The following is a 27,993-nucleotide window of genomic DNA, read 5'->3' as shown; positions in this document are numbered from 1 at the left end:
ATACATACATATTTTATATGTTACAAATATACGTTTTCTTACATATTTGACTAGCGACTATAATTAACTTTTGCGAGCCGCAGAATTAAAAAAAGAAAAAACCTAAAAAATAAAGAAGTAAAAACACCAACATTGAATATTTATAGTCTTTTTTCCTTGAATATTTATTTGAGGACCAATACAAAACTAAACTAGGATTAATTACTCTCTACATTCAAAAGTTCTTCCCCCTTTCGACCAATCGAGTAGTCACTGTAAAATTTCGTCGAACAGTTGGGCTACACATCCATTTCCGTGCTTTGCTCATTCACTGACACTTAACGCAAACCTCTCTAAGGAAAGCGCCAAAAGAGAAGTCTTATCGATATACTCTGTGTATACGGAACTACAAAACCGACAACTCCTAATTCAAGCGGCGATTTATAGAAGTATTGTGTGTGTGTTGCCGATTCAGAACTAGGAGTTTGGGGAGATTTTTTTTTTTTGGGAGTTGAAGTGAAGAACTATGGAGCTACAGAACACAGTTAAAGAAGCCCTAAATGCACTGTATCATCATCCAGACGACGCCGTTCGAATGCAGGCTGATCGATGGCTACAGGATTTTCAACGAACTATTGATGCTTGGCAGGTTTGATAAATTTTTCTTCCTTTTTATTGTTGGATCTTTTTTAAGTTTAATCAGATGGGTACAGTTATTTAGAGAAATGGGATTTGGGTTTTTGATTTTGAGTGTGCCATTACTGAGCTCATCAAGAATTTTTTATTTTTATCAAGGGGGCAAGAAAGAAGCAATTTTTTTTGCAAGATTACTGTTTATAAAAAAGAAAAGGAATTTTTTAAAATTGACCTGAATGGAATCCAACTGATTTGGGATTGTGGCATACTTGATTGATTGATTAATTTTCATTGCTTGAGTTTCAATTGAGTCTGTTAAATCAATAGTGGTTTCTTTATGTTGCTGCAAAATGCAGTCCTTTTTTCCAAGACGGCGTTGCACCATTGGGATACTTTGAATAAACTTGAGTGCATATAGGAAGACTATACTATAATGGGATTACTAGTAACTTTGGTTGGCTCAGGAAATGGAAGATGTGTTTTCTGTGGTGATTGATGGTTGGATTTGAGGAGGGATCATTGGTCAGTAAGTAGTCCTTTGAGTTCAGCAGCATAGAAGCCAGCACTTATTTCTGTATGCCAATCAAGTTCAGTATGGCAATATTTCATGTCTTATTAAGGTATCCAAATAGCAGTTTTAGGGTATTTGGAAGGACTTGCATGTCCAATAGAAAGAGAATGTAGATACAGATTTGATTCGGGCAATTCATATCTATCTCAAGCAAATTATTTTAAGAGCGTATCAAGAGTATTCTGGTAGTGTCTGAATTTTGCTGTCATAATGGTTACAGAGTTGATGGAAAAAAAAGGAAGTGCAAGTGTATCATTAATATGTATGTGGTACCCATAACATGGATTCATTCATAATCAATGCCTGTTTTACATGTGATGGCGTATCACAGGATGGTAAAAAGTTGTTAGCCAATCATGTCTGACTACTGCAACTTCCTTGATGACTAATGGAGACCACTCGATTCCAGTCCGATTTGTTTTGTCCGACTTCAGGAGCATGAATGCGACAGTGTCTACTATTCTATAGCAGTTTTTGGATGTTTGGAAGGACATGCATGTCCAATAGAAAGAGAACATAGGTAGAGATTTAATACGGAAAATTCATATCTATCTCAAACAAATTATTTAACAGTGTGTCTAGAGTACTCTGATAGTGTTTGAATTTTGCTGTCATAATGGTTACAGAGTTAATGGAAAAAAAGGAAGTGCATGTCCATCATTAATATGTATGTGGTACGCAAAACACGGATTTATTCATAATCAATATGTTTCACATGTGACGGCGTATCACAGGATAGTAAAAAGTTGCTAGCCATGTATGTCTGACTACCACAACTTCTTTGTTGACAAATGGAGACCATTCGAGTCCAGTCTGATTCTAGGAGCATAAATGCGACAGTGTTTACTATTCTATAGCAGTTTTTGAGCATTTGGAAGGACATGCATGTCCAATAGAAAGAGAACGTGGGAACATATTTAATTCAGGAAATTCACTCTTTTTGTCCATGTGAAAATTCCTTTCATTTCCTAGCTTATTCAATGTGGACATGTATGTAATAGAATTCAATGGGTAGACCTCCTAGTTGGGCCGGTATAGATCTCATGAGACCGCCCCATTACTAAAAAAAGCATGCGGATCTTAAAGTCGTGAACTTTTGATGGCCGGTAGTTGTTTACTACCTGTTTATTAGTGCCAACTCCACTATATCTATCTCAAACAAATTATTTAAGAGCTAAGTTGCGGAGACTTTTCACTTCAGCTCCGCACCCATACCGACACGACATGTTTGTGGGTGTGAGTGCAGGATCCATACCGGAAATAGCTCATCGATTTTGCGTCCTTTGGCCAAAATTGATAGAGAGATTCGAGACAGATACAATGGTTTCTGAAATCAAAACAAAAGTTAGGGTGAAATCATTATTTAGGCATATGTTTTTTTGTATCGTAAAAGATATTTGTATTAAGAGTCTGCAATTATAAGACGCTTTAAAGATATTTATAGGTCAACGTAGTTATTGAATGTGCAATGAATTCAAGAAGTGTATCATGGCCTCTATATCATTTGCAATAGTCATGTTACACCAAGAGAATGATACAGATATTCATTTGTACTTAATAATATATAGATTCAAAATTGCTCTCAAATATTCGTGCAATACTTTCCTAATAATTGTCCACCGTAATTTAAGGATAGTTTTATAACTCTATTTTAGATAGTTGAATATTTTTAACCGAATCCCGTACCCGTGTCCATACCTGAATCTGTACCCACGAATCTTAAAATTTAAATTGTTATCTTCCCTCTACATCCGCACTCATATCGGGCACCCATGTCCGAGCAACTTATTGTAAGAGCGTATCAAGAGTATGCTGGTGGTATGCGTCTATGCGAGTTTTGCTGCCATAATGGTTACAAAGTTAACGGAAAAAAGGAAGTGCAAGTGCATCACTAATATGATTGTGCTATTCATAGCATGGATTTATTAATAATTAATGTCAGTTTCACATGTGCTCGCGTGTCACAGGATAGTAAAAAGTTGTTAGCCAATTATGTCTGACTACTACAACGGTGACAAATGGAGACCATTTGTGTTCAGTCCGATTTGTTTTATGTCTGATTTAAGGAGCATAAATGTGACACTGTTTACTATTCTATTTCTTTTTTGTTGACTTAAATGTGACTGATTGCCTTGACCATGTAGAAGAAGCAAATAACTAGCCTATTGTCGTGATTAGTCTGCGTGCTAGGAGAAAAGGTATGTCGAGCACATTAAGTGACACGGGGGATATTGTTCTGTAAGCAGTTTAATTATACGCAATATAGTCTCCTTTTCAGCTGCTATTTTTTAGGTTCATGAGATTTATGTGCCCATACCTGACATTGATGTTTCTTTTAGGCTGCCTCACATAGGGCACAAAGGATATAACTGAGTCATATGGTTGGGTCGACCCAACTAGTTTTTGGAACGGGATGTAGTTGATAGATTGGTTTAATGTTTGTGAGATTGAGGTGTACATTGTTGTTAGCTTCTGTTTATTTTAGCGCTCTCTCTCTCTCTCCCTTTCTTTTCTATAATCTGACTGGATATAATGGTGCTTGTCAATTTACTAAGTTTCTTGTATTTGATTAGGTGGCTGATAATCTGCTTCATGATGCATCTAGCAATCAAGAAACTTTAATATTCTGTTCTCAAACTCTCAGAAGCAAGGTAATCTTCATACTGAGTGTCCATGGAAGTCTATTCACTTATCAGTTTCTCTATGACGTATTTACAAGTAAAAACTACTGAAATGTTCGACTAAAAGATATCAGTATCCATCTCTGTCTGTATTTTCTATCAGCAATTTAATACAGGCATTTTCTATCTGATTTGGTAGGTTCAACGGGATTTTGAAGAACTACCTTCTGAAGCTTTTCGTCCGCTACGGGATTCTCTGAATGTGAGCGAGTTTATCATCTCGACATAATTAATATTTACAACTCGGATGTCTGATAATATTGAAATTTATCAGTTTCGTTCATATTGCCAGCAGATAGGTTACTTTTATTAGCAACACAAAATTGTGAATCAAATCTGTAGATAACTGTTGCCTGCACGATGCTTGTAGCCTAGTAGGTGGGATTAAGTTGATTCCTCTTCGTCCTTCATGGAGTATAAATTGTGTTTTGGCTTCTTTTGTGATATATAAGGCACATATTAAGTACTAACAATATAAGGAAATAGGTCCTAGGGATAAATGCTTGTTATTCGCCTGATCAAAACTGGAAATTTTCTATTCCTAGGAAACTTTCATGTTCCGGTATAATGTTAGAGTCATTCCTTCACACGAAAGAAAGTGATTGGGAAAAAATATTACTCCCTCCGCCCCAATTTTTGTGATGTTGTTTGAGTTGGCATGAAGTTTTAGAAAGAAAGAAAAACCTTTGAAATTTGTGGTCTTAAATAAGTCATAGATGTTTGTGTGACTATAAATCATCTAATCAAGGGTAAAATGGGCATTTAAAGTTAACTAAATATAGAAACGTGTCATTCTTTTTGGGACTGACTAAAAAGGAATCTGTGTCACATAAATTAGGACAGTGAAACTAGTAGATTGGTTCCATTATTATTAAAAATTATTTGATGGTTTGCCTTCCATCAATAATGTAGTTGGCTAGGTGTCAGGTATTGTAGGATTATATCATTCTTTTAATTTTCTTTCATAACTGATAAGTAGACTATATTTTACTCCCTTTACAGAAGAGGTATACGAAAAGGTGCTCTTTATTTCTTTCTAAACTGTCTAGCCAATCGTCTAGATAACTGAAGATGTCATGTATACTCCGCTAGTAGACAAAGCTGGCAAAGTCATCTGGACGTACAACAAATTTCTGCACCTACACCACAGTTATTGAAAACAAAACAAATTCTGGGTCCCCACCCCACAGGTTTTCCTCCTAATGACCCGCTGTGTAAAGCTCCAATCTATAAGGAATTAAAACATTACCATTATTTGAATCAGGAGAGCTTTCATCTAAATGTACTCCGGAAATACATTGGATGTTCAACATAAAGAATGATTGCAAACATGATTGATATACCAAATTGGGTTGAGTTACAATCAAGAAGAGGAATATGATTATAAAATGTACATTTAAAGGGAAATTGTTTTGGATCCTAAACTCTAACATTCCAAATAATTGGTGTGTTGTGCTTGTTAACAGCTCAACTCCTTTATGTGTAACTATGGCCGAGTCCTAGTTTAAGTGGAAAATTTTTGCTCCAATACTGTGGTGGCTTAGTTGTCCAGCTTGGTAAAACCATAAAAGTAAACTGTTGTAACTTGTTCTTTTTGGGAAGATAAATATTTTTATTGATCAAACTGTTTTAACTTGTATGATGAGTTACATCAGCTGCCGTCGGTTTTGCTCTATATCTTCATAAACTTACATATTCCACCTTAGTAGTCGCCTCTTTTTCTTTATTATGTTTTGATGCATCCATGAGACCCCGTTATGTATAGAAGATTACGTGTCTTTTGTAGACAACCATATCTCTTTGTGAGGTTCCCCTACCTCTTGGTATACGGGTATTTATGCCCTTCATTAATAATATTTTATTACTTTATCAATAAATAAAGTAGAAATAAGTATGTAGATTTATCAAATGTTATATTTTCCTCCTGACTATGAGTTTGGTGATTTTCAAACTGCAGACCTTGTTGAAAACATTTCATAAGGGTCCCCCAAAAGTTAGAACACAGGTAACTTTAGATATTTTTGTCAAATAAACAATATGTGGGGTTCAATTAAAAGATTCTGTACTAAATGCTTTATTATAGATTAGTCTTGCAGTGGCTGCTTTGGCTGTTCATGTGCCTGCAGATGATTGGGGAGATGGTGGTATTATAAACTGGCTTAGGGATGAAATGAATTCTCATCCCGAGTTTATACCGAGTTTTCTGGAACTTCTTAGAGTTTTGCCTGAGGTATTAGTCTCACTGTTTCTATTAAATCACATGGTAAACAATTGGTTCTTACTGTGCTTTATATTTGCTGAAAAGGACTAGGTTAATTTATTTGAGTTGCAAGGTTATGCCCTTGTTGTTGCCTTTTGTGAGGAAACATTGCATCTTCTCTTTAAATCTTGAACGATATTGGTAACGGACGTGTCTTCACACAGGAGGAATTCAACTACAAGATAGCTGCTCGACCAGATAGGCGACGCCAGTTTGAAAAAGAACTTGCTTCCGCTATTGATACCGCACTTAATATCATGACTGCCTGTTTGAATATCAATGAACTTAAGGAACAGGTGAGCTTTACTTTTTCCTTTTGTGCCTCTTGATCGTTGGATATTTACATCCTTATCAAAGCCACCAGCCAAACCCTTAATGATTCTCTCTCACCAAATAGTAGTTTCTTGTGCCCAGAGAGCATGGATACCAATTTTGACTGAATTTCTCCTTTCAATATGTGTCTAAATAGTTATTGTGAGCCTCTTAGGGGTTGTTTGGTACGAAGATTAATAATGCAGGGATTAGTAATGCAGGAATTAGTAACGCAAGGATTAGTAATGCATGGATTATTTTTTTATCAAGTGTTTGGTTCATTGCTTCTCACCTAATCTTGTGTTTGGTATAAAACTCTACAAAAAGTTTCTTTCAAATTATACCCTTGAATTAAAAATACTCAACTTAAGACTTTTATCTTCCAAAATCATTTAACTACATTTATCAATAAAATAATTTTAATATGACAAAATAAATTATTTTATATGTTATATAAGTATAGACCCTATAAATACACAAATTTTTTAAAGAACTCACTTCTTAAGGAATAACATTTTAGTGCACAAATTATTATTAATACAGAGCTCAATGTTAATAGTTGTTGCTTTAATGGTGGAAATGGAATTATTATGAATCCCTCAATAATTTTTTCCCCCCAGTAATCAGCTAATACGCATTATCACCAACAATGATGCTCAATAAAATTCATAATGATAGTTTCTCTATATTTTCTAACGCCAGCTAAGACTTTTCAAAGAAAAATTTATTTTTCTTTTTTCTTTCCCAGACACTATTAAAGTTGAGCAGTTGTTTATACAAATATTTATATGACATGAGTTTATTTAAAATTTATACAAAATAAAGTTTAATGAAAAGATAAATTTTCATAGTTCAATGACCTTTTAAGATAATAACTCAATAAATTTACTAGTACAAATATAAACACAAAATCAAGAAAATAAACAAAATGATTAAAAGGATGTGAGGTTTTTTTTTGTCTTTACATAGAGTAATCCTATGGATTACTAAATACCACAAAATGAAAGGTATTAGTTATACATCCTATAATACCATGTAGGGTTTATAACTAATCCATGGAATAGTTATACATAGGCCAATATTTCTACCAAACATAGTACTAAATAATACCATTACTCCCTACCAAAGACCCCTTAATGATTACCATCAATCCCCCNACAAAAAAAAAAATAAAAATTGTGGTGAGCCTCAAGATGGCTTTACATGAAGCTGCAACTGAATTTCTTCTATGCATTTTGTCAATGAATTAAAACTATGGTGCTCTCAGTTCTGATAATAGGTTAACAACAACAGTTTTTGTTGTTTTCTGTAAAAAAAATTCTGTTCTTTCCCTAACTTATCCCACTATCTTTTGTCATCCCAAATTATATTAAAATTGAGAATCTTCATAATCAGTTTGTTGCACTTCATTTTTCCCTTGAGCTCTGGTTGTCTACTGGGGTGTATAATGAATGTGGAAACATCATTATGGGGCTGATTATTGAAAGAATGTTCTTATTTGATTTGCAATTGATAAGTTGAAAAGAAAAAGGTAATGGAAAAGAGGGTTGAAACAAACTACTGCGAGTTATCTAATTTGATTATAATGTTCTACATCAATTATAAACTGGAATATCTGCGAGTTATCTAATTTGATTATAATGTTCTACATAACTGTTCGTAGTGGTTAGGTGTACAATTTCTGCTCAAGGAATATTTGAATTTTGAAGTTAAAATGGATAATTTTATTAGTCTCAAGTATAGAGTATTGCTTTTCTCACTTTCTGGTGCAACAATGGGATGTAAATGATGTTGATGTCATGCTTAACTTAGCTCATTAACACAAATTTGTAACATAAATAGTTCAATTGTGACTCTACTTCCAGCTTTCTCTTGTTGGTCGACATGTTTAGAAATATTTTGAACCATTATTTAGCGGAAAAGAGTTCTTGTGCTTTGTTACATGGAATCCTCATTGTTTGATTGTACACGTGTATAGGTATTATGATTTATGAGTGTTGATACTTGGTGCAGATTCTTCAAAATACACTAATAACTAGCCAAAAAAGTTTGATCTTTCTTTCTGTTTGCGTAGCATACCCATTTTGGATACGCACCCGATATAGAGTCCATGTAATATAGGTTCTCTACACAAGATATGGGGTCAGAACCTACGTTGCTGCACATTGCCTCAGAACTGAAAGAGCAGCTGCTAGTTTATACAGATATATGTCTAATTAAAATCCAGATTCTCTTAGCTCTTTCTGTACACACTTTGACCCTCAATTTAGTGGGTGAATTCTCTAGGAAATGAAAAATATTATAAAGGGAAGTTGCATGTGACTACTATCTACTTTTCATTTTTATCCACTCTTTAAGGTGAAAATTTGACTTGATGACTTATGATTACTCGAGTACTTTTTCCTTCTATTACTAATTGGTTTTCCAATTACATAACAGGTCCTTGAGGCATTTGCTTCTTGGTTACGGCTAAGGCATAGGTATTATTTGGCTTCTCTGAGTCCCTTCATATTCACATGCTGAACTTAGATTTTGCTTTAGCACAAACTGTAATCCTTGTTTGATGGTCCTGTGCTTTAGTTCTATTCCCAACTAAAGTTGCAAGTTTGGGGAAGTTGGTCCTTGATTTCATGGAAAAGTTAGTACATCTTAAAATTTTGTTTCTGAACTTTATGGCGTGTCTTCTTGAATGCAGAAGATTTTTCATCTTCATTAGATATCCTTATGCTGTAAACTATAAGTGTTTAACATTGCCCATCGTATTTATGATTGAAACATCTTTAAGAGTTGGTGTGCAGAGTGAGTGTATTTGAACCAGTTAATTGCCGAATTTTATAGAATCACACATCAGTTGTACAAGGCATCCAAGGGTTTATAAGGTTTTGAGTCACACCACACATTGCCTTAAGGTTTTGGGTTTGTTGTTCTGCTCAAATAGATCAAAGTAGGTAGAGGTCCTCAGTTTGAGTTTCTACGATACTGGTCAAAAAAAAAAAACTCTCATTCTTGTTTTATCATAAAGAATCTGTTTGCACACGAGTTGGCCTGTTGCAGACCTAAATAAATATATAAACAAATAAATAAAAACAGGTGTTTTGCATACCTAAGTAATTTTTTTATTTTTTTTTGATAAAGTGAATAATCCTATTAATGATGGGGAGAAATCCCTGTATATAAGATTGTATAGCTGAGCAAATAAACAATAGTGTTCCCTCTACAATAACTCAACCTCTTAGGTGAGTAGTTTACACAGTTCAAAATTAATAAATGAATCAGGAAGTTTTCATAAAAAATAAATGAATCAGCAAGTTCGACTAACATACTTATGATAGTTAAGTTTGACTAAGATTAAGTGACTATCATACTTAATCATAAGTATGTTAGTCAAACTTGCTGATTCGTTTATTTTTTATGGGAATTGCTGGTTCAATTAGGTGTAATTACAATATCTGGACTTTGGAGATTGGATGGAGAGTAGAGAATATATTCTGAAGGAAATGCTACTTTGGAGATATATTTTTGGGAAGTCATGGTACTTGGTTGTGCTGGACTTTCCAGGAAGCATGTCTGGACTTTTTCAGACAGCATTTTAAAAGAGAAAAGATTCGGAATTTTAAAAGGCTAGATAGATATCTTCTAAGCCAGAACATACAACAGATCTTCTAAGCTGTTGGATCAGGAGAGGGGGTAGCAAATCCCAGGAGAGATGGTGGAGAGAAGTTTCTTCATGTATTTGGTGGACAATATGAAAGGAAAGAAATGGGAGGTGTTTTGAGGGTAGATCCAATACTTTGCAGAAGATTAAATGGACATTTTTGGTGTAAACTGTCAAATGTAGAGAATGAAGTCCCGATTGGTAGATTTTTTAGGCTCTTTGTAATTAGCCCTTAGTTATAACTCTCTGTTGATAACTATTGGAGGTCTCCAGCATATAGGATATGCTGAGGATTGAGGAATACAAATTACCAGTAAAAAAGGCTAGATAGAGATTATTCCTTCCCACTTTGCAGGTATGTAGGTCAACTTAAGTGGATACAAGTCAACCTTGCTCAGGTTATTGACCTAATCATTGTTTACTGGAAGATTGGAGACCATTTAGCCCCAAGATTGGTTGAGACTGAAGCTTACTTCAGAAATTGTATGAACTATCTATGGAACATGTGATTCAGATTACATAGTTGTTTAACACACATACTACTAATTAATAGTGCTCATCACTCCACTGTTACTAATTTATTCTGTGTGGTAATTAGTGCGTTTTCGTTTGATTTACCGGGCGCTATTCTGTTGAGCACTTTTGATGTCATATTGCAGGTCAAATATGCTATGTTTAAAAAATATTCATACTATCATGATATTAATTTGTTGTAGAGTTGGTAGACTCAAAGCTCAGCACATGAAATTGACTACCGTGCAGTTTAGTAGAATCATTTTCATGGATATATATAGTTATATGTCACACAATTTGTGCAGATAAATCATGAGACAAGGTTTTCAGTCTAGAAATTCTTTAGGTGGTATACTTCTGTCCTATGAAAAGGAAGTAATCTGATCTTATGCTGGACTAAGTCTCTTTTCTCTCCTCTTTTTTCTACTGCTGCATGCTTTGGATCTCAGTTTTTGTGGTCACATAAATCAATCGCGTACTGGTTTAGACCTGAACATTTATTTTTCCTCATTCTGTAGATCTACTGATCTAGTGTGCATCAATTTTCTATTTCCTGTGAACATAACAGATATTGTTGCTTAATAGATCACTTATTCTATTTCAGGATACCTGCATCTACCCTTTCTTCACACCCTTTAGTGCTTGCAGCTCTTTCAAGCTTGAATTCTGAAATATTGTCTGAGGCCTCCGTTAATGGTACTGTGAATGTTTTGGGTTGCTGTTCTTTCTTCTTATAAATTCATTACTATTATCTTTTGTTATTAGTGTGTCAAATTACTATAATATACACTTCATCATAAGCTGTTTAATGTAATCTATTTGTGTATCTTAAATGTAGTTTCAATTTCTTTAAGTCCCTTCATGAAGTGAATTGTAGCTACACTGGAAATAAATCCATGCTAAACCTTATCAAATGAGGCTTAGGTTATAGAAAATAATTTGAAAGAGAATGCAATTGATGTTCAGAGGTAGTCACTGCTTAGTTGGATAAAGTTTAACCTAGGTCCATTATTAGTGGATCCGTTCTTACTGATTAATAGTCTGTTTCATGTTACAAGTCTTATTGTTATGCAGTAGATCGATAATCATTATTGTGGATCCCTGTCCTTCTCTCTTGTTCTTTTGTACTTGTATAAATGGCTGTCAATTTTCCTGCATTTTGTCATAATTATGAGCTCGCTATGACATATTTGATGGGAAATTCGCAATGTTGCAGTTATTTCTGAATTGATACACTACACAGCAGCAAGAAATTCGGGCGGAGTTTCGTCAGAGTTGGCCTTGATTCAAGTAATTGTTCCTCAAGTTATGAGTCTGAAACCTCAGCTTAGAGATCCTTCAAAGGTATATTACCTTGTGCATTGAACAGGGATGTTCTGATTGGTCCATTCTTTTTCTTTTCCTAAATTTACATAAAGCTTAGACATCTAGAAATTTGTTGGTTTTCTTTTTTTTGTGAGGCATCTTGATGAAAATATGTTAACTGCAGGATATTATATGGTGATCAAATTGAAAACCAACGTGTTGTTGTGGTCATTTTTGTCTTTTGGTGCTAAGAAAATTTAAATGTACTACCTTTGAAGATACTTTGAATGATTGGGTCATTTTATGGTTGGTATTTACAATTTCCATTTCCTCTCCTTCTGGGGTCCCAATTTGGGGGATTCCCCAAAATCTCATTCTAGGCCATTGATTTCCCTAAAAATCTTTTTTACGGGTTGAAACCCTTCACAAAGTATTTTATGCTCCTAATGTCTGGCATATTACTCGTCCTATGCACTTGTTTTCTTTATTCTGTAGAATGTTATGCGGGTAATATACTTGGTCTACTGCTGATTGTTGGGCAGTCTACCATTACGCAGAATTGGTTGGTGGGTGATCCAGTTGCAATCAGTTGAAAGCAAATTTAAATATTATTCTTGGGACTTCTTTTTTGTTTTGACAAGTCAAGATCATTCATTGATGTCACCCGAGATGGTGTCAAAACTAATTACTCTCTTAGCGGGTGGCTCAACTAGCATTCTCTATTTAGTTGTTCTAATCATCTGGTAATCTTTCTTTTTTCACTAAGAATATATAACTCGGGAAATCCTTAATGCATCCGATATTCTTTTTTACTAGTATGGACCATCTTCTATTTCTCTCATTCCAAGTAGTCCAAAAAAACTGTACAATGGTCTTCCATACTGCTTTGTTCTGTTTCAATCTTTGCGTTCCCCAACTAGTGATTGCCTCTGCCACTGTCAACAGCATCACCCAGGTTACATCGGACATAGACATTTCCAGGTTCTATTAAATGTGTTATAAATCTGCAGTTCAGCAAGATATGATCATTATTTCCCCTCCCTTACAGAACACGATTCACCACCCTCCACCCTCCACCCTCCTCCTCCATTTTTTCATTAAAGTTGTGTCTTAGTCGTGCAAGCATCATGTCAAGCAAGGTACCTTCTTGGGTGCTTCTCTATCCAACACCTACCTAGTTCCTCGAGACCCTCCCTCCTATCCCTCATTTGCAAACCCCTATATTACAATTTCAGCATACACTACTATGCGTCTCTCCCCTTTTCCATGCCGTCTAATCTTTTTTTTTGACAATGTAAAATATATTATTAAAAATTAGGGAAGCCCTATGTACAAGTCGATACCAAAAGAAGAGAACCTGCATCACAATATGGTTCTCAATGAAAGATATCTAATCCTCTATGCAAATCGGGACCTCACAAGTACACCAAAAGGAAACTGGAGATAATAAACTACTTTGCAGTTTTACAAAGTCCTGTTCCACTCTTCAGAAGTCTTTCTATTTCTCTCTTTCCAAAAAACCCACATGATTGCTAAAGGGGCCACACTTCATGCCCTTGACTTCTCCTCTCCCTCATGTGAGTCCAACTTTATAGCGCCGTGCCCGGTATCACCCATTGCTTTCTGAACAAATAAAGGAACACCTGCCATAATCGTATAGCCATTTTATAATGCAATAGAGGATGGTCTACTTCTTCACCCAAGTTTTTGCACATAAAACACCAACTAACACATGTGATCTTCCTCTTCCTCAATCTTTTTGTTGTCAAGATCACAACCCTTGCTATTAACCACACAAAGAAACACACCTTTCTTGGTGCTCTAGGGATCCAAATAGCATCATGAGGAAAAATAAGTTTCTCTCTCACCAATAAGCTAGGAATAAGAACCGAGGGGCCGTTTGATAGTTGGATAAGAAACAAGTTATTCCTGTATTAATTTCCTTATAACTTATATGACGTTTGGTAGGTATATTTTTTTTGAGAAAGATAACATTACTTCTATATATCCACAGGCATACTACACCAACAGGTATAGTTCCCCAACAAAAGTATTACAACTTACAACTTGTGGTTCAAGTTATCCTTACAAAAAGTCTAAAACATCAAAAATATCTTCTGTTTGTGCTAATAGTTTTTGCTCACACCAAAATAAAATAGGCCTAAGCAATTCATCTTAAGAATCTGTAAGCTGCTTTGTAGTTTGTACTCCTTCAAAACACCTCTTGTTCCTCTCAATCCAGACTGACCACCAAATACAAGCCGGGACAATTTTCCATGTCTCCTCCTTCTTACTTACGATACCATCCTTGTTCCAGCATCTTAGGACACCTGCTATGCTTCCAGGTTTCACCCATCTGATCCCTTTTAGGCATATAAACATCCTCCATAGTTGGTCTGTCCACTTGCAATGCAAAAAAAGATGGTTGATTGTCTCAGTTTGTTCCTTGCATAGAAAACACTCAGCGACTAATTGATGACCCCTTTTACTTAGGTTTTCCTGTGTCAAGGCTGCCTCCAAAATCCAGGTGAAACTGTTAACTTTGTAAGGAATCTTTGGCTTCCAAATCATCTTCCAAGGTCAATCTCTTTCCTTCACTAATGCTGAATTCAGCTCCTTGTATGCTGAGTTGACAGAGAACTTTCCATTCTTGTCTTTGCTCCATTCCAGTCTGTCTTCTCCTCCATCGAGGTTATTGAAACCTGCTACTGAATTGTAAAATTCTGCAACTCTTTCCATCTCCCAAGCATTCAGATGTCTCCTTATGAATACGTTCCATCCCTGACCAGTCCACATCATGGCAAGTTGGCAACTGTGGCATGTTGCTGTTGACTTCATGTGTTGACTTAATGTGAAGAGTTCTGGATGTTGTTGTTTCATAGTTCCTTGCCCTGCCCAATTGTCATGCCAAAAGGATGTTCGCTGTCCATTCCCAATCTTCACCTTTTTTCTGATCTGCATTAATGGCCATAGGTTCCTGATAGCTCTCCAGACTGAGCACCCATAGGGTGTGGAATAACTAATATATGTATAACTAATACATGAATAACTAATAGTCTAAAACCTGCATAAAATAAGTACATAGATTCACTTATAGCTAATCCCTACATCACTAATACCTTCATAACTTTAACCAGCTACCAAACGACCCCTGATATTATAAAACCATTTCCACTCTCCCACCACCTCCATGCATCAGTAGTATTGTCTAGTGTATCCAGCACATACAATGTCTCATTCATACTGGCAATCTCTTTGCCCTTCCCCTTTCTCGGTCTCTTATAGCCATGTGAAAGCTATGCCCCATCACCCATGTAATTTCATGGTTTTCTACCTCAGATATTCAAACACACATGCATTTTTGTTGGTTACCACATTATAAGCAGGTGGGACTTCTTCCAGAGCACTGTCACCCGCACAATCTCACTTCCATAACTTAATTATGCTATTACCAACTCTGAATTCTATCCATATTTATGATGTTCTTGGGAGTATATGCCCTTGTTTCTATTTTCACTATCTTCTATCCATTTCTCCGTTGTGAAGGGGTTTTGCAGTGACACAATAAGTTATTGAGCTTTAAAGTTACTGTTTGGTATTCTCTCTTTTTTTTTTCTTTTTTAATTGTTATGTAGAAATTGCTGTCCTCTTAATTATTTGACCATCCTGTTGTTTATCTCTTCACTTCCAGGATGAGGAGGATATTAAAGCCATTGCTCGTTTGTTTTCTGACATGGGCGATGCATATGTTGAATTGATTGCCACTGGTATCTATACTTCCTCTCTTTCTTAGTTCCTTCCAGATGCAATTTAGTTTTCTTTGACTTCTCAAAGAAGTTTGGTGTGCATAAAAGTATGTGATATTTGTTCTTACTTATGTATAAGCAAAACTGACAACTGTATTCAGGTTCCGATGAATCAATGCTGATTGTGCATGCATTACTTGAAGTTGCTTCACATCCTGAGTTCGATATTGCTTCCATGACTTTTAACTTCTGGCACAATCTTCAGATGATTTTGACAGAAAGGTGAATGCTGTTGGAATTTTCAATTCAGTCTATTTGCTGCAAAACAATTCTTGCATCTAAAATTATACTTATTCAGGGAGTCATATCTAGCTTGCGGCAATGAAACTTCCATTGAGGCAGAGAAAACTCGTAGATTGCAGGTTTTCCGTTCATCATATGAATCACTTGTCTCCTTGGTGAGTGCTCTGGAATTAGGAGCAGGCAGTTTGTTTTTTTACTTATCGTGCATGGCTTCATATTGATCTTGAATTATTTCAGGAGACAAAAACTAATGCAAGACGTGATACCCTTAGTTTATAATCACATAGATTGTTTGACCATTCTCATTGTCAAAAAAGATTGTTTGCCCATTCTTTTCCACTTTTACGTTTATGTTTGTATTTTCTCTTTCAGGTTACTTTCAGAGTCCAATATCCTCCGGATTACTTTGATATCTCCATGGAGGACCAGAGAGATTTTAAGCAGACAAGATATGGTACCATTATTATATAGATCTTGCCCTTAACTCATTTTTTTTTATCAAGTAAATATATTTTCATTCATAAACAAGGCCAAACTGGCTGTATATGACGTGTACACGAAAAGATAAAGAATCTACAAGGAGATATGACTCTACAAACTCCACCCAATTGTCTATACAACAACGAACTTTCTGTGTGCACCAAAAGAATATAAGGGAACGGTACTCCTCAATGGAGAGAAACTCAACTCTACTCCTTCAAAAGCTCTCCTATATCTCTCTCCAAACAATTCACGATAACGCAAGTGGAACTATGTTCCAAGCACTTCGTTTTCTCTTCCTTCTCCCAACAAGTCTTTCACAGTTTTTATCCTTTGCCCATAGAGTGCCAACCCACCTATACATATCCCACCATAACCTCATGGTAAGCCCGCAATATGTAGGAGAAGATGATTCACATTTTCACCTTCTAAGATTTTCTGCTGTCAAAATTACCCCTCTAGCGGCTAACCAAGTGGAAAAGCACACCTTCCTCAGTACCTTTGGAAACCATACTACATTCATGGAAAAACATGCTCCTCCCTTATCAAAAGTTTCTCATTAAAAAACTTCATAGAGAACACTCTATTATTCCCCAAGCCCCACCGCTAAGCATTGGGGTTATCAACCAGATTGACTTACCTATGTAGTAAGGCTAACAATCTTTGAAACTCAACACTTCCCAATATTGGTATTCCCTTCTAAATCTCAAGTTCCAAAATGTCTCTCCACCATGTGTCTCCCTAACTTTCTGAATTGTCAAGTCTCTTTAGCAAGATACTCTGTACAATCTCTGTATTTCATCCTTTCGTAATATGCTGCCACACCTGCTTTGCTCACAAAACTTTACTATCCTTTTGTCTTTGACCTTGAATGAGATATTTGCCAAAAATAATCCATCCCTTCATGATATTCATCCACATACCACACCCGTAAGGAGAAATGATATCTCTAGTTCTCTAACCCCTTCCATAATCCCATAGTTTTCAACTATCACCACCTCCACAATGCTTGTACCTCTATTACGAACCTCCAAAGCCATTTGCCTGATAAAGCTTTATTAAAGACTTTTAAGCCTTTAATTCCAAGTCTTCCCCATTTTTTAGGAGATGTGACAATCTCCCTCCACACCAAGTGAAATTTCCCTGCCCCATCCGCCTTTTGCCCTAAAACTATTTTGGTTTCATAAAGTTTTTTTTCTAATGTTGTCGCATTTTATGATTAAACATCCATTATTATTCATGGCAACATGCATGTGTAACCATGCACTTCCCACCCCACCTCCCAAAAAAATAAAAGATGAAACCCAAGGGTTTGGCATAGTGGTCAATGAAGTGGGCTGAAAACCATGAAGTCTCGGGTTCAAATCCAGCGGAGACCAAATACTAGGTGATTTCTTCCTATCTGTCATTGCCTTGGTGGGTAGAGGCAGGTATCTCATGGAAATTAGCTGAGGTGTTGATTCAGACACCACAGTTATCCCAAAAAAAATAAAATGAAAGGGTTTGGTTTTCTCTTGCTTCATGAACTGGAGGTTATATTTAGTTGGTCATGTTGGATTTTTGGAGCTTCTGGCAGTTGCTTATTATGTACTAGAAGACCCTTCCGCCCCAAATGGAAAGATTGTATATTACCTGTTGCCCTATTGTATTGTGGTTAGCAAACATAATTTAGGTGCATTTACATTGTGTTTTAACCTTGGTTTTAGGATTGATAAAGATGACCTTTAGTTCTAGGGAAGTCTTGCACTAAACATTAAGTTTATAAACTAATTCTTCATGATAACAATAGAAAAAGCCAATGTTGGAAATAATGTTCAATGACCTTATCACCTTGTTCTTAAGAAAAAGTACTACCAAAATTAAAATGCAGAAGCAATAGTAGTGGACTATGCTTGATGCCTCTCTCTTGCCAATGCTATCAAGATTTGGGACTAGTGAAGACAATTTTCTTAATATCTTGTACTTCATCGAAATATCTTATATGTTCCCCCCTTGCTTGTGTGATCACTATCCGAAATCTTCTCTGTTGCGCTTTATGCCTTTGTTGTTTTAATGTAGCACCTAACTTTTTGGTTTGAATTATTTCTCTGGCAATTTACATCATTTTGGCTTTCTTTTCTTTACAAAACGAAAAATGCATTTCATATATGGGACAGTAATGGTTTGATTGCATTTATAAGCTTATATTTGATTGGTTTATTGTCTTGCTCAAGAAAGACATTGCATATTCTCAAAGAGCTAGTCTCTTAGCTCATTGATTTGTGTATAGTGTCTAGCTCAGTCTGTACCATCTATGTACCTTATCAGTTATTTCCTTGATGGCACTTTCTTTATTACTATGTTGTCTTGAAATTTTGGAAAATCAATCATGAATGCGCATCAGCTATTGTGTTGAGAAGAAATGTAAGAGATCCAATTTTCCACCATGCTAACTTACTCTGTGATTCTGCCATGCATCAGCTGTTGCAGATGTCTTGATTGATGCAGCATTGATTTTAGGAGGTGAACCTACCTTGAAAATTCTCTATATGAAGCTAGTTGAGGTGCGTACTACTACTGTAATCCTGGAGAAATGGTTGACTTTCTCAACTTCATGTATCAAATTCATTTGATTAATGTTAGCCACCAAATTATACGGACCGGAAAAATTTAACCCACCACTTCTGAGAGAGTCAAAACTAGGTTAATGCACTTAACTTTGAAGTTTTCCCTTTGGGGTTGTGGACATGTTGACTACATTAATAAGCTTTGGTACATCAGTGAAACTGACTTATTTGATATGTTCTGGAATTTGCACAAAACATTTTTTTTACCTAAAGGGTGGTTCTGCTTGCTGAGAGAGTCCTTCAAGTTGATGTCTGCCTAAGGGTTGAGTCAGTTGTAGTGGTAACTGTAAAGCTGCTGGCCAAAAGCTTGTGATTTGGCCCATCTTAGAGGTGGTTTCATCTTGGCTTCCTTGTGTTGTATATAATATTCTAGCTGATTTTTAGGAATTTAGATATCTAGTTACCTTAGTTAGACTTTTCTTTAGTTGTATTTAAATTTAAATCATTGTATTCCTTGGATAATAGATTGAAATTACTCCAATACCTTTGTTGTAACATGGTATCAGCGCTAGGTCCTTCCCTGTTCTGGCTCCCGATCCACATTCAAGTCAGGCCTGGATGTGAAGGGGTTTGGGGGGGGGGGGTTAGAGTGGGTTACATCCCACATTGGTTGGGGAATGGACTGGTGGTTTGCTTATATGGATTTGGGCAATCCTCCCCTCATGAGCTAGCTTTTGAGGTTGAGTTAGGCCCAAGTGTCATATCTTTACAATTCTAAACAAAGTCTTGTGTATAAAGACAATTTATTTCGACTCTCTTTCACTCTGAATACAAAATATCTACACAGCTGATCTATTTGAATTGGATAAATGACAACCGATTTACACTAGAACAGTGAAGAAACCAATTGTACCCACATAAAGTTGTGATAATATCAAAGAAAATTGTGCTGAAATCTTCTATTATTTAACATACCAAACGTTCTTACTGCAAGTAAAACCTGAAAGCCTGAAGTCCTGGGGCATATTCTGCTCATTTAGAATTGTTATCGGATCTCTGCTAAGAAAAAAACTCTTGGAGTCATTGTACATGCACTTGGGTGTTAATTTTTGAGAAGAAGTTTCTTCTTACAATTTTTCTCTCAAATTTCAAGTCAGTTCAAGTCCTTGTGTTCTGGACAATTGAACTTGTTGTAATCTAAATAAAGATAGAGCAGTTGTAGAGCAAGGCAGATTTAAACAACATAAAGTTGGATATTGTTGTTTTCATTTGGTTCTTGGAGATTTTGGCTGTTGCTTATTTTATAACCTCTCACTAGAGCTTCCTGACCTTGCTTTCTGCTTATGAAAATTGTGAAAGACATTAGAACATTATGTCTCAGATACTAGATCAACTATTCACATTTTTCGCTTAAAAACAGTTTCAGACTTTCAGTTAAAAAGGTCTTGGTTAACACTATTTGGCGGTAAAGTTGTTTTTCTTTTTAGATATTAACGTTTGCTTATTTTTACAGGCCATCAGTCACTGTGGAAAAGATCAGAATTCTGATTGGCGTCCTGCAGAGGCTGCCTTGTATTGTATAAAAGCTATATCAGATTATGTTTCTGATATTGAAGCCGAAGTAATGCCGCAGGTTTGAATGATGATTGAAAATAAAGTCCATTCAACTTTGTTTTACTTCAGAAATTGTGTTAATTTGATTTTTCGTCTTTGTTGCCTTGCTATTTTAACTTGCAGATTATGTCTTTGCTTCCTAAGCTGCCTAATCAACCCCAGCTACTTCAGACAGGTAGTTAATTGTTCTCATCAAAGTGAGAGGTGATTGGATTTGTGGATATTGGGGAGATTGCATTAGGCCAGATAATAATCTGGAATTGGTTCGTTTTATTTTTAACCTCTGAGATTATTGTAATAAGATTTACCTATTGGGATATCCTGGCTAATTAGCCTACCTATTTTGTGACTTCAGATAACAGTCACAAATGTATAGAGGGTATTAACAATCCAAATAGTGGTTGGATTCTAATTGATATTAGCACCAAAGTCAATTTCCAATCTTTCCTTACTCTCCATAACCACCCCAGACACCATCCCTCCTCCTTCCTGCCTTTTCCACCCCCACCCTTCTCTCACTCTCTCTCTCTCTGTCTCTCTTATTTCGAATTTCTGTGAAGGGCAAGGGACTGTGAATAGAATACAGTGAGGAGATGATGTGATTGAATAATTCTTTTATCCCATATTTGGTCCAGTAATTAGGTATAGAATTCTAGTTAAATTTTCATATGATAGTAATTTAATGGATAAACCTCATCAACAATAAGCAAGTTGATAAATAATAAGGAGTAATGTAGACCATATCATGGTCTCTTAAGTACCACATTGGAGACAGATATGAATGTCGTCATCCTTATCCTCTTCTTCCTGTCCCATATCACGAACCAAACATTCCCCAAGAGTGTCCACTGTCCACCCTCTCTTCTTTGAGTGTTCCTATTTTGGTTATATGTCTCAGTTTTTTTTTTTTTTTGTATAACACGTCCGGGCTAACTTTCGCGCACTTCGACTAATTCCACGGAATACTTGTCACCTCCCACCAGCAATAGATACCAGGCAACTCTGTCCACCAAGGCTAAGACAGATGGGAATAATCACCTAGGGTTTTTTGTGTCTCGGCTGAGTTTTGAACCTGAGACCTCAAGGTTCTCAACCACTAGGCCACACCCTTTGGGTGATTTTGGGTTATATGTCTCAGTTGTTGGCAATCTGGTGTATACTGTCATTTTCTGCCAAATATTGTTATAGATATCTTTCAAGTTTCAACTGCTGCTGAAATACTGATTTGACAGTTCTCATTTGTACTTTTAATTTACTAATTTCCAGTCTGCTTAACAATCGGAGCTTATTCAAAGTGGCTTGATGCTGCATCAAATGGATTTTCATACTTGCCCACACTCATTGATATTCTTGTGAGAGGCATGAGCATGTGTGAAGATTCCGCAGCAGCAGCTGCTTTAGCTTTCAGACACATATGCAATGGTAAATACTTCATTCGGTTTCTCATGTTTGTATTTATTTTCTTTTTAGTGTTACTTGTAGTAACTCTGCCTTTTATCCAAAAAAAAAGTGATATTCCACCATTTTTGTAAAAGAAGTGATTATTTTTCAATAATCATTATCTTTTATTTATGTTCCAAGAGATCTCTAATATTTTATAATTGATGAAATTTTGTCACTTCATGGTTGGGCTTTGTCAACGATATAATTAATATCTGTGAGACTAGTTGGTGGATATTGATATACCTCTTGTTTAAAATTCACGTCCAGTTTATCTGTGGCAGCTATTTCATAAAGAGAATTTGGAAAAGAGCCAAAAATACCCCTATCCTAGGGAAAATGGCTCAACAACACCATCCATCCACCTTTTGGTCTAAAATTTACCCCCAATCTATTTTTTCCTATGTTGTTCGGACTCTTCAAAAATATCGATGGGAGCATGTCGGATTCTCTGAAAGTAGTGTATTTTTGGAGAATCTGAAAGGGTGCAGCATCGAAAGTGCACATTCCGTGCAACTTATATTTTTTATTCAAACACCTCTAAAACTAACACTTAAACTTGATAGTTTTTCCTAATTTTAGAAAAAATCCATGTGACCTATTTTAATTGACCACAGATATTACTTATTTCAAAATTTAATCCCACCCATTTCGTTAATCTAAACTTGCCCCAAATAATCTGGCCCATTCTTTATAATCTAAAATCACCCACCGATATTTTTATTCCCACCCATTTTCAACTCTTGTAAATATTCTATAGATGCCACAAAGTCTTGCAACTCTAATCTCTCTCCTAGCCAGGTGATTGAGCCTCTATTTTCCCTTCTTGAATCTCCAGCTCAAGCTATCCAACAACTTGGAACTGAATTGTTATCTCATCTCCTTGCACATGAGCATTTTAAGCAGGGATATAAACAAAAAATGCGGTAGTGTCTCTTGTGCAGCTAGCAGGCATTGGTATTTTGAACTTGCAACAGACAGCAATTAGGGTCAGATTATTACGCGCGAGTTTGAATTATAAAAATGGGTGGCTTTAATTTTTAAATCAAGTAATATAAGTGGCCAATTAAAATGGCCACGTGGCTTTTTTAAAGACCAGTAAAAATCATCAAGTTTGAGGTGTTAGTTTTAGGGGTATTCTTGAGCAAAAAAAATAGGTTGAGGGTATTTTAGACCAAAAGGTGGATGAAGGGTATTATTGATGAGCCATTTTCCATAGGATAGAGGCATTTTTAGCCCTTTTCCGAATAGAATTTTAGGATTAATCTTTTCTTAACTTTGTGACATTGTATCTTGGTTACGCAGTGCATCTGATATATGACCTGGTGAATTTGCACTTTCTCGGAGTTAACATTCTGGCCAGAGTTAATAGTTCTTTAGTTCAATCTTGTTTCAAATTTTTTATTGTCATTGTAGATTGCAAGAAGAAGCTTTGTGGGTCACTAGATGGTCTGTTTCAAATTTACCAAACGGCAGTCATTGGGGAAGGTCCCTTCAAAGTTTCTGCCGAAGATTCATTGCATCTGGTTGAAGCTTTAAGGTATTATCTATTTCTTAGAAGCTGATCCCTAAGTTAGTTAAGTTCTTTATCTTGTTAAATCCTTACTCTCACCACCCACCCTGCCAAATAAACACACTGGTCTTTTTTTTTTTTTTGCAGTATGGTTATTACAGAGCTTCCTTCGGAACATGCTAAGAAAGCCCTTGAGGCAGTATGCCTGCCATCTGTTGCTCCATTACAAGTAAGTTTCCTTTCTAAAATTTTATGAATGACTTTAAGTGTCAATTTACAAATACTTGGAGTTAACTACCAGGAGATGATCAATCAAGGTCCCCAAGTTTTGGGGCAAAAAAACGCTCGGGAATTAACAGTTCATTTTGACCGACTTGCAAATATATTCAGGTACAGGCAATTTCCTTGTTCCGTTTTTCATCTGTTTGATTCTATTTGCATTGTCAATTTTGGGACTGAAACCATTTGCAGATATGTAAATCACCCAGAAGCGGTTGCAGATGCAATTCAAAGACTTTGGCCAATTTTCAAAGCCATTTTTGATGTGTAAGAAAGCTGTTTGCTGTAAATATTGCTTTCAGGATAACTCTTTGATTATAAACTTCCCTAATGGTAGTGTTTGATGATATTCACATAGTCGTGCTTGGGACATGCGGACAATGGAGTCTCTTTGCCGGGCTTGTAAAAATGCTGTAAGTTCAGTTATCTATGCCATCTCCTGCCAAGGGATTCAAGAAATCATTCATCAAGCTGCCTATTCCTGAAAAATGTTGTAGTGACACAACTTCTCCTGTAAATATGTGGCGTTTTTCATAGTCCTTTGAATGCTTCATGTTCTTCTCTTCTTTATTCTTGTGCCTCTTGACATCTACATCCGTAGCTGATTTTTTCTTCTTTCTGTGAATTTTTGCTGTCTTATGTTCCTTAATGTATGACCTCAAACTGCTTTTATGTTGCTCTTTGATAATATTCCCTACAGCTTATTTAAAGTGGCCTGTTCTGAACTCTGAAGACAAGGATGATCAAGATTCTAGTCCGAGCCCGACAATGAGCAAATGGTATTATAGCTTTCCTAACTCTGATGATTTCATCCATTAGGTACGAACTTCTAAGAGGCTCATGGGGGTTACAATTGGGGCGATGCTGGAGGAAATACAAGGACTATATGGACAACACCATCAGCCGTGTTTCCTTTATCTCTCTAGTGAAGTCATTAAGGTATTTGAGTTCTTTCTTACATTGCAAAATTTTAACCAAATTTGCAATTTCCATTTTAAGCAACAGTTGGAACTTCTGCCGCAGATATTTGGTTCAGATCCATCCTGTGCAAATTACTTGAAAGTTCTCATTGAGTCTCTCTTTAGCCATACAGCATGTCTTCTTACAAAGATTCAGGTACAGTCTGTTGCTTTATTTTGCATTTCACCGCTAGTTATGTAAGCTAACTCCGAAGTGTGGTTCACAGGATTTCACTTCCCGTCCGGATATAGCAGATGATTGTTTTTTGCTTGCATCAAGATGTATCCGATACTGTCCTCAACTATTTTTTCCCTCTACTGTGTTTCCATCATTGGTGGATTGTGCCATGATCGGCATCACCGTGCAGCACAGGTAAGTTCTCTCCATTTCCTCCTCACCCCATGAACATTATGGCCTGTTTACATCTATTTTGATGTAAAGAGGAAGCTCTGGTTCTACACGTCTAGAGTGATGAAGATTTTGTATTCTGGACAATAACATAAAACTGTGAGAAATGTGAGATAAATTGGTAGAATTTGTGAGGACAAACGTCTTATGGTTGAATCTTGGCAGCGCCAATAATTTATCTCTTCATGCGTTGAATACAATTGTTGAGATATATACCTTCGTAGGCAAAAAATCAATTTCATCTATAAATTTAACATTTTTATTTAACTATCTGATACAGACCTCAAGCTGGTGGCTGCATGTCATACATGCCATGTCTGTTACAGATGTAATTAGTGCAGGGACTGTAACTGACTTGATGACATCTGTGTGATCCAATCATTTAATTTTATGATTTTTGTTATAGTGCCTCTCATGAGAGTATCTTTTCTCTGACAAAACAACAGTAAATTTTAATTGCTTGACCTCTTATTATGTAATGGCTTCGGTATAACATAAAATGCAATTTAATTATTTCACACAAGTTGCATCTGGCTTAGCTCTACCAACTTCAATTCTTCGAGTAGTTTGGCAGCATGAGTCCAAGCTGCTGTGGTTGTGGTGCTTTGTACACTAGATTTTGCACTCACATTTTCTTTCTTTCTTTCCTAGGAGAAGTTGCTCCAACTAGAATGCTATACTTAAACTTATAGCGTCCAGCAAAGTATGTCACCATCCAATCTGCACCGGTCATGTTTGATTCACGTGGAGTAGTACTTCATCTGGAGCTTATTTTATATGCTGAAGCCTTAAGCATGCATCCTGATGAGTATCACTAGAGAATGAAATTTGTAGTCCTAACTAGAAAGATAATATTAGGTCTGTCATTGTGAGGTAGTTTAGTTTACCAACTTTTTATATCTCCCTGGAACACCAAGAGGCTCCTCTGACCTAGTAGATTACTAAGGGGACCAAAATCTTATTTCATCATAAATTGATTTTCTTCCCTATGAGTTAGTCTCAATAATACCATGGTTTTTGTGACATTGACAAATATAACTGTCAGAAAAGAGCGGAGGAAAAGGATTCATGTAGATAACTATAATCAAGTACCTGAGTGAATGATACAAGAACTGAGTCACAGGACACGGCCAGTTTGATTAGCATGAACTACTTGATGAGACATTAACTGGTCTGGTGCTGAAGGAACACATATTCACTGCGTTGGTTGTCATATTTTGTTGCATTTCTCAATGCAATATAAGCAGCAGTTTGTTCCATATCAATATGGCGCTATATTTGTTTCCAAAGTCCATTGCCTACAATATGAATTACAGAGGCCAAGTACCCAACATATTTAGTAAAAGTACACTTGTAGTTGAATTTTAATCTGTCAAGCGTGGAATCATCTTTTGATACTCCCTCTGTTTCAATTTAAGGTGTCTTAGTTTGATTAGGCACGGAGTTTAAGAAAATATGGGGGACTTTTGAATCTTGTGGCCTAAAACTAAAGATGTGGGTAATGTATCAAGATTTCCGTTGAATCTTGTGGTCTAAAACAAACCATGTAAAATGGTGGAATTAAGGAGTTACCAATGTCATTCTTTCTGAAACAGACTAAAACCGAAAGTAACTCACTTACATTGAAATGGCGGGAGTATATCATTGTCCACTCATCTATCTAATTACTAGAGAACCTATCAGGAACTGCAAGGAAACTCTGGCCTTTTTAGATTTGGATTTCTCCTTCTCTAGTAATTTTATTATCTATTTGGTATGATATTTTATTATGTTTTGATTGTTCTAAATTTCCAATTATTGACTGGATTGTAGGGAGGCTTGCAATTCAATATTGAACTTTGTGTCTGATATATTCGATCTTGCAAACTCTACAAATGGAGAAAGTTGCCTATCCATAAGGGACAGTGTAATTATTCCTCGAGGGCCCACTATCACCAGAATTTTGGTTGCTTGTCTAACTGGAGCCCTTCCTAGTTCACGACTAGAAACAGTAAGTACAAATCATTATTTTTTATAGAACGCAGATGGGTGAAGAGAAAGGTAGTATTAGTTTGTTGCATTCAAGAGTTACTCTGAGCTGTTTTCTTTGTAGGTAACTTACGCTCTACTGGCATTGACCCGGGCGTATGGGTTGAAAGCTCTTGAGTGGGCAAAGGAATGTGTGTCCTTAATTCCATCAACAGCTGTTACAGAATTGGAAAGGACTAGATTTTTACAAGCCTTGTCAGATGCAGCCTCTGGAGCAAATATGAACGGTCTGGTAGTTCCGATTGACGAGATTTCAGAGGTTTGCCGACGTAATCGAACTGTTCAGGAGATAGTTCAAGGAGCTTTGAGGCCACTTGATCTGAACATAGTAGCTGTATCATAGTGGAGAGGGTGCAGAAGGGCCTTTTTTAACCTCTCCCTTCTCTGCAGGCAATAGTTTTTCATGATTCTTTGGAGGCCTTATTTCATCGTTTGTCCATTGTGCGGCTTGGGAATATATATGAGTTATGCAGCAAAAGGGTGTTGTATTGTTGTTACTTTTTCTACTTGTGGAAAGTGATAGAGGAACTTAAGCAGATGCAGTTCCTTGGTTTGGCTTTTTCATTTTTGGTCCTTTTTCGTTTTGGGGGGGTTTTCTTTCGAGGGTGAGGAATTTCCAGTTTTGAGGTTTTAATCCTGGAGTTCAATATATAAGCTTCTTGTATTTGGTAAGATTTTCCAGTTTACAACTGTGTATAGAATGTGCAGTTTATTTCAGTTCAATAGATAATGAATGCTTAGTGAAGGAATGTGGTATGCAAATC

General features: G+C 36.2%; 1 protein-coding gene across 1 annotated transcript; it reads left to right on the top strand.

Moving 5' to 3' along the window:
- The first annotated feature begins 157 nt into the window (after nucleotides 1–157).
- Nucleotides 158–27,750, top strand: LOC125873330 (transportin MOS14). Its single transcript, XM_049554243.1, has 27 exons — nucleotides 158–628; nucleotides 3,760–3,837; nucleotides 4,007–4,069; nucleotides 5,825–5,872; nucleotides 5,951–6,097; nucleotides 6,292–6,423; nucleotides 8,879–8,919; nucleotides 11,212–11,303; nucleotides 11,824–11,951; nucleotides 15,604–15,679; nucleotides 15,820–15,940; nucleotides 16,017–16,116; nucleotides 16,334–16,415; nucleotides 18,902–18,984; nucleotides 20,501–20,620; nucleotides 20,725–20,776; nucleotides 21,868–22,023; nucleotides 23,458–23,581; nucleotides 23,702–23,783; nucleotides 23,856–23,944; nucleotides 24,026–24,100; nucleotides 24,192–24,246; nucleotides 24,653–24,772; nucleotides 24,857–24,949; nucleotides 25,020–25,165; nucleotides 27,014–27,191; nucleotides 27,294–27,750. The coding sequence occupies exons 1-27, from the start codon at nucleotides 506–508 to the stop codon at nucleotides 27,570–27,572; spliced, it is 2,883 nt and encodes a 960-aa protein (XP_049410200.1). The 5' UTR covers nucleotides 158–505; the 3' UTR covers nucleotides 27,573–27,750.
- Nucleotides 27,751–27,993: the final 243 nt, after the last annotated feature.

Source organism: Solanum stenotomum, chromosome 8, assembly GCF_019186545.1.
Source record: "Solanum stenotomum isolate F172 chromosome 8, ASM1918654v1, whole genome shotgun sequence".
In the NCBI taxonomy this organism is placed as follows: domain Eukaryota; kingdom Viridiplantae; phylum Streptophyta; class Magnoliopsida; order Solanales; family Solanaceae; genus Solanum; species Solanum stenotomum.
The sequence above is the reverse complement of the archived record's forward strand: the minus strand, read 5'-3'. Positions and strand labels throughout refer to the sequence as shown.

Coding starts and splice junctions, on each gene's coding strand:
- LOC125873330 (XM_049554243.1), top strand. CDS start 506: ATGGAGCTACAGAACACAGTTAAAGAAGCCCTAAATGCACTGTATCAT. Junction 11,952..15,603: donor AGCTTAGAGATCCTTCAAAG/GTATATTACCTT, acceptor CTTCACTTCCAG/GATGAGGAGGATATTAAAGC. Junction 20,621..20,724: donor AAGCCGAAGTAATGCCGCAG/GTTTGAATGATG, acceptor TTTAACTTGCAG/ATTATGTCTTTGCTTCCTAA.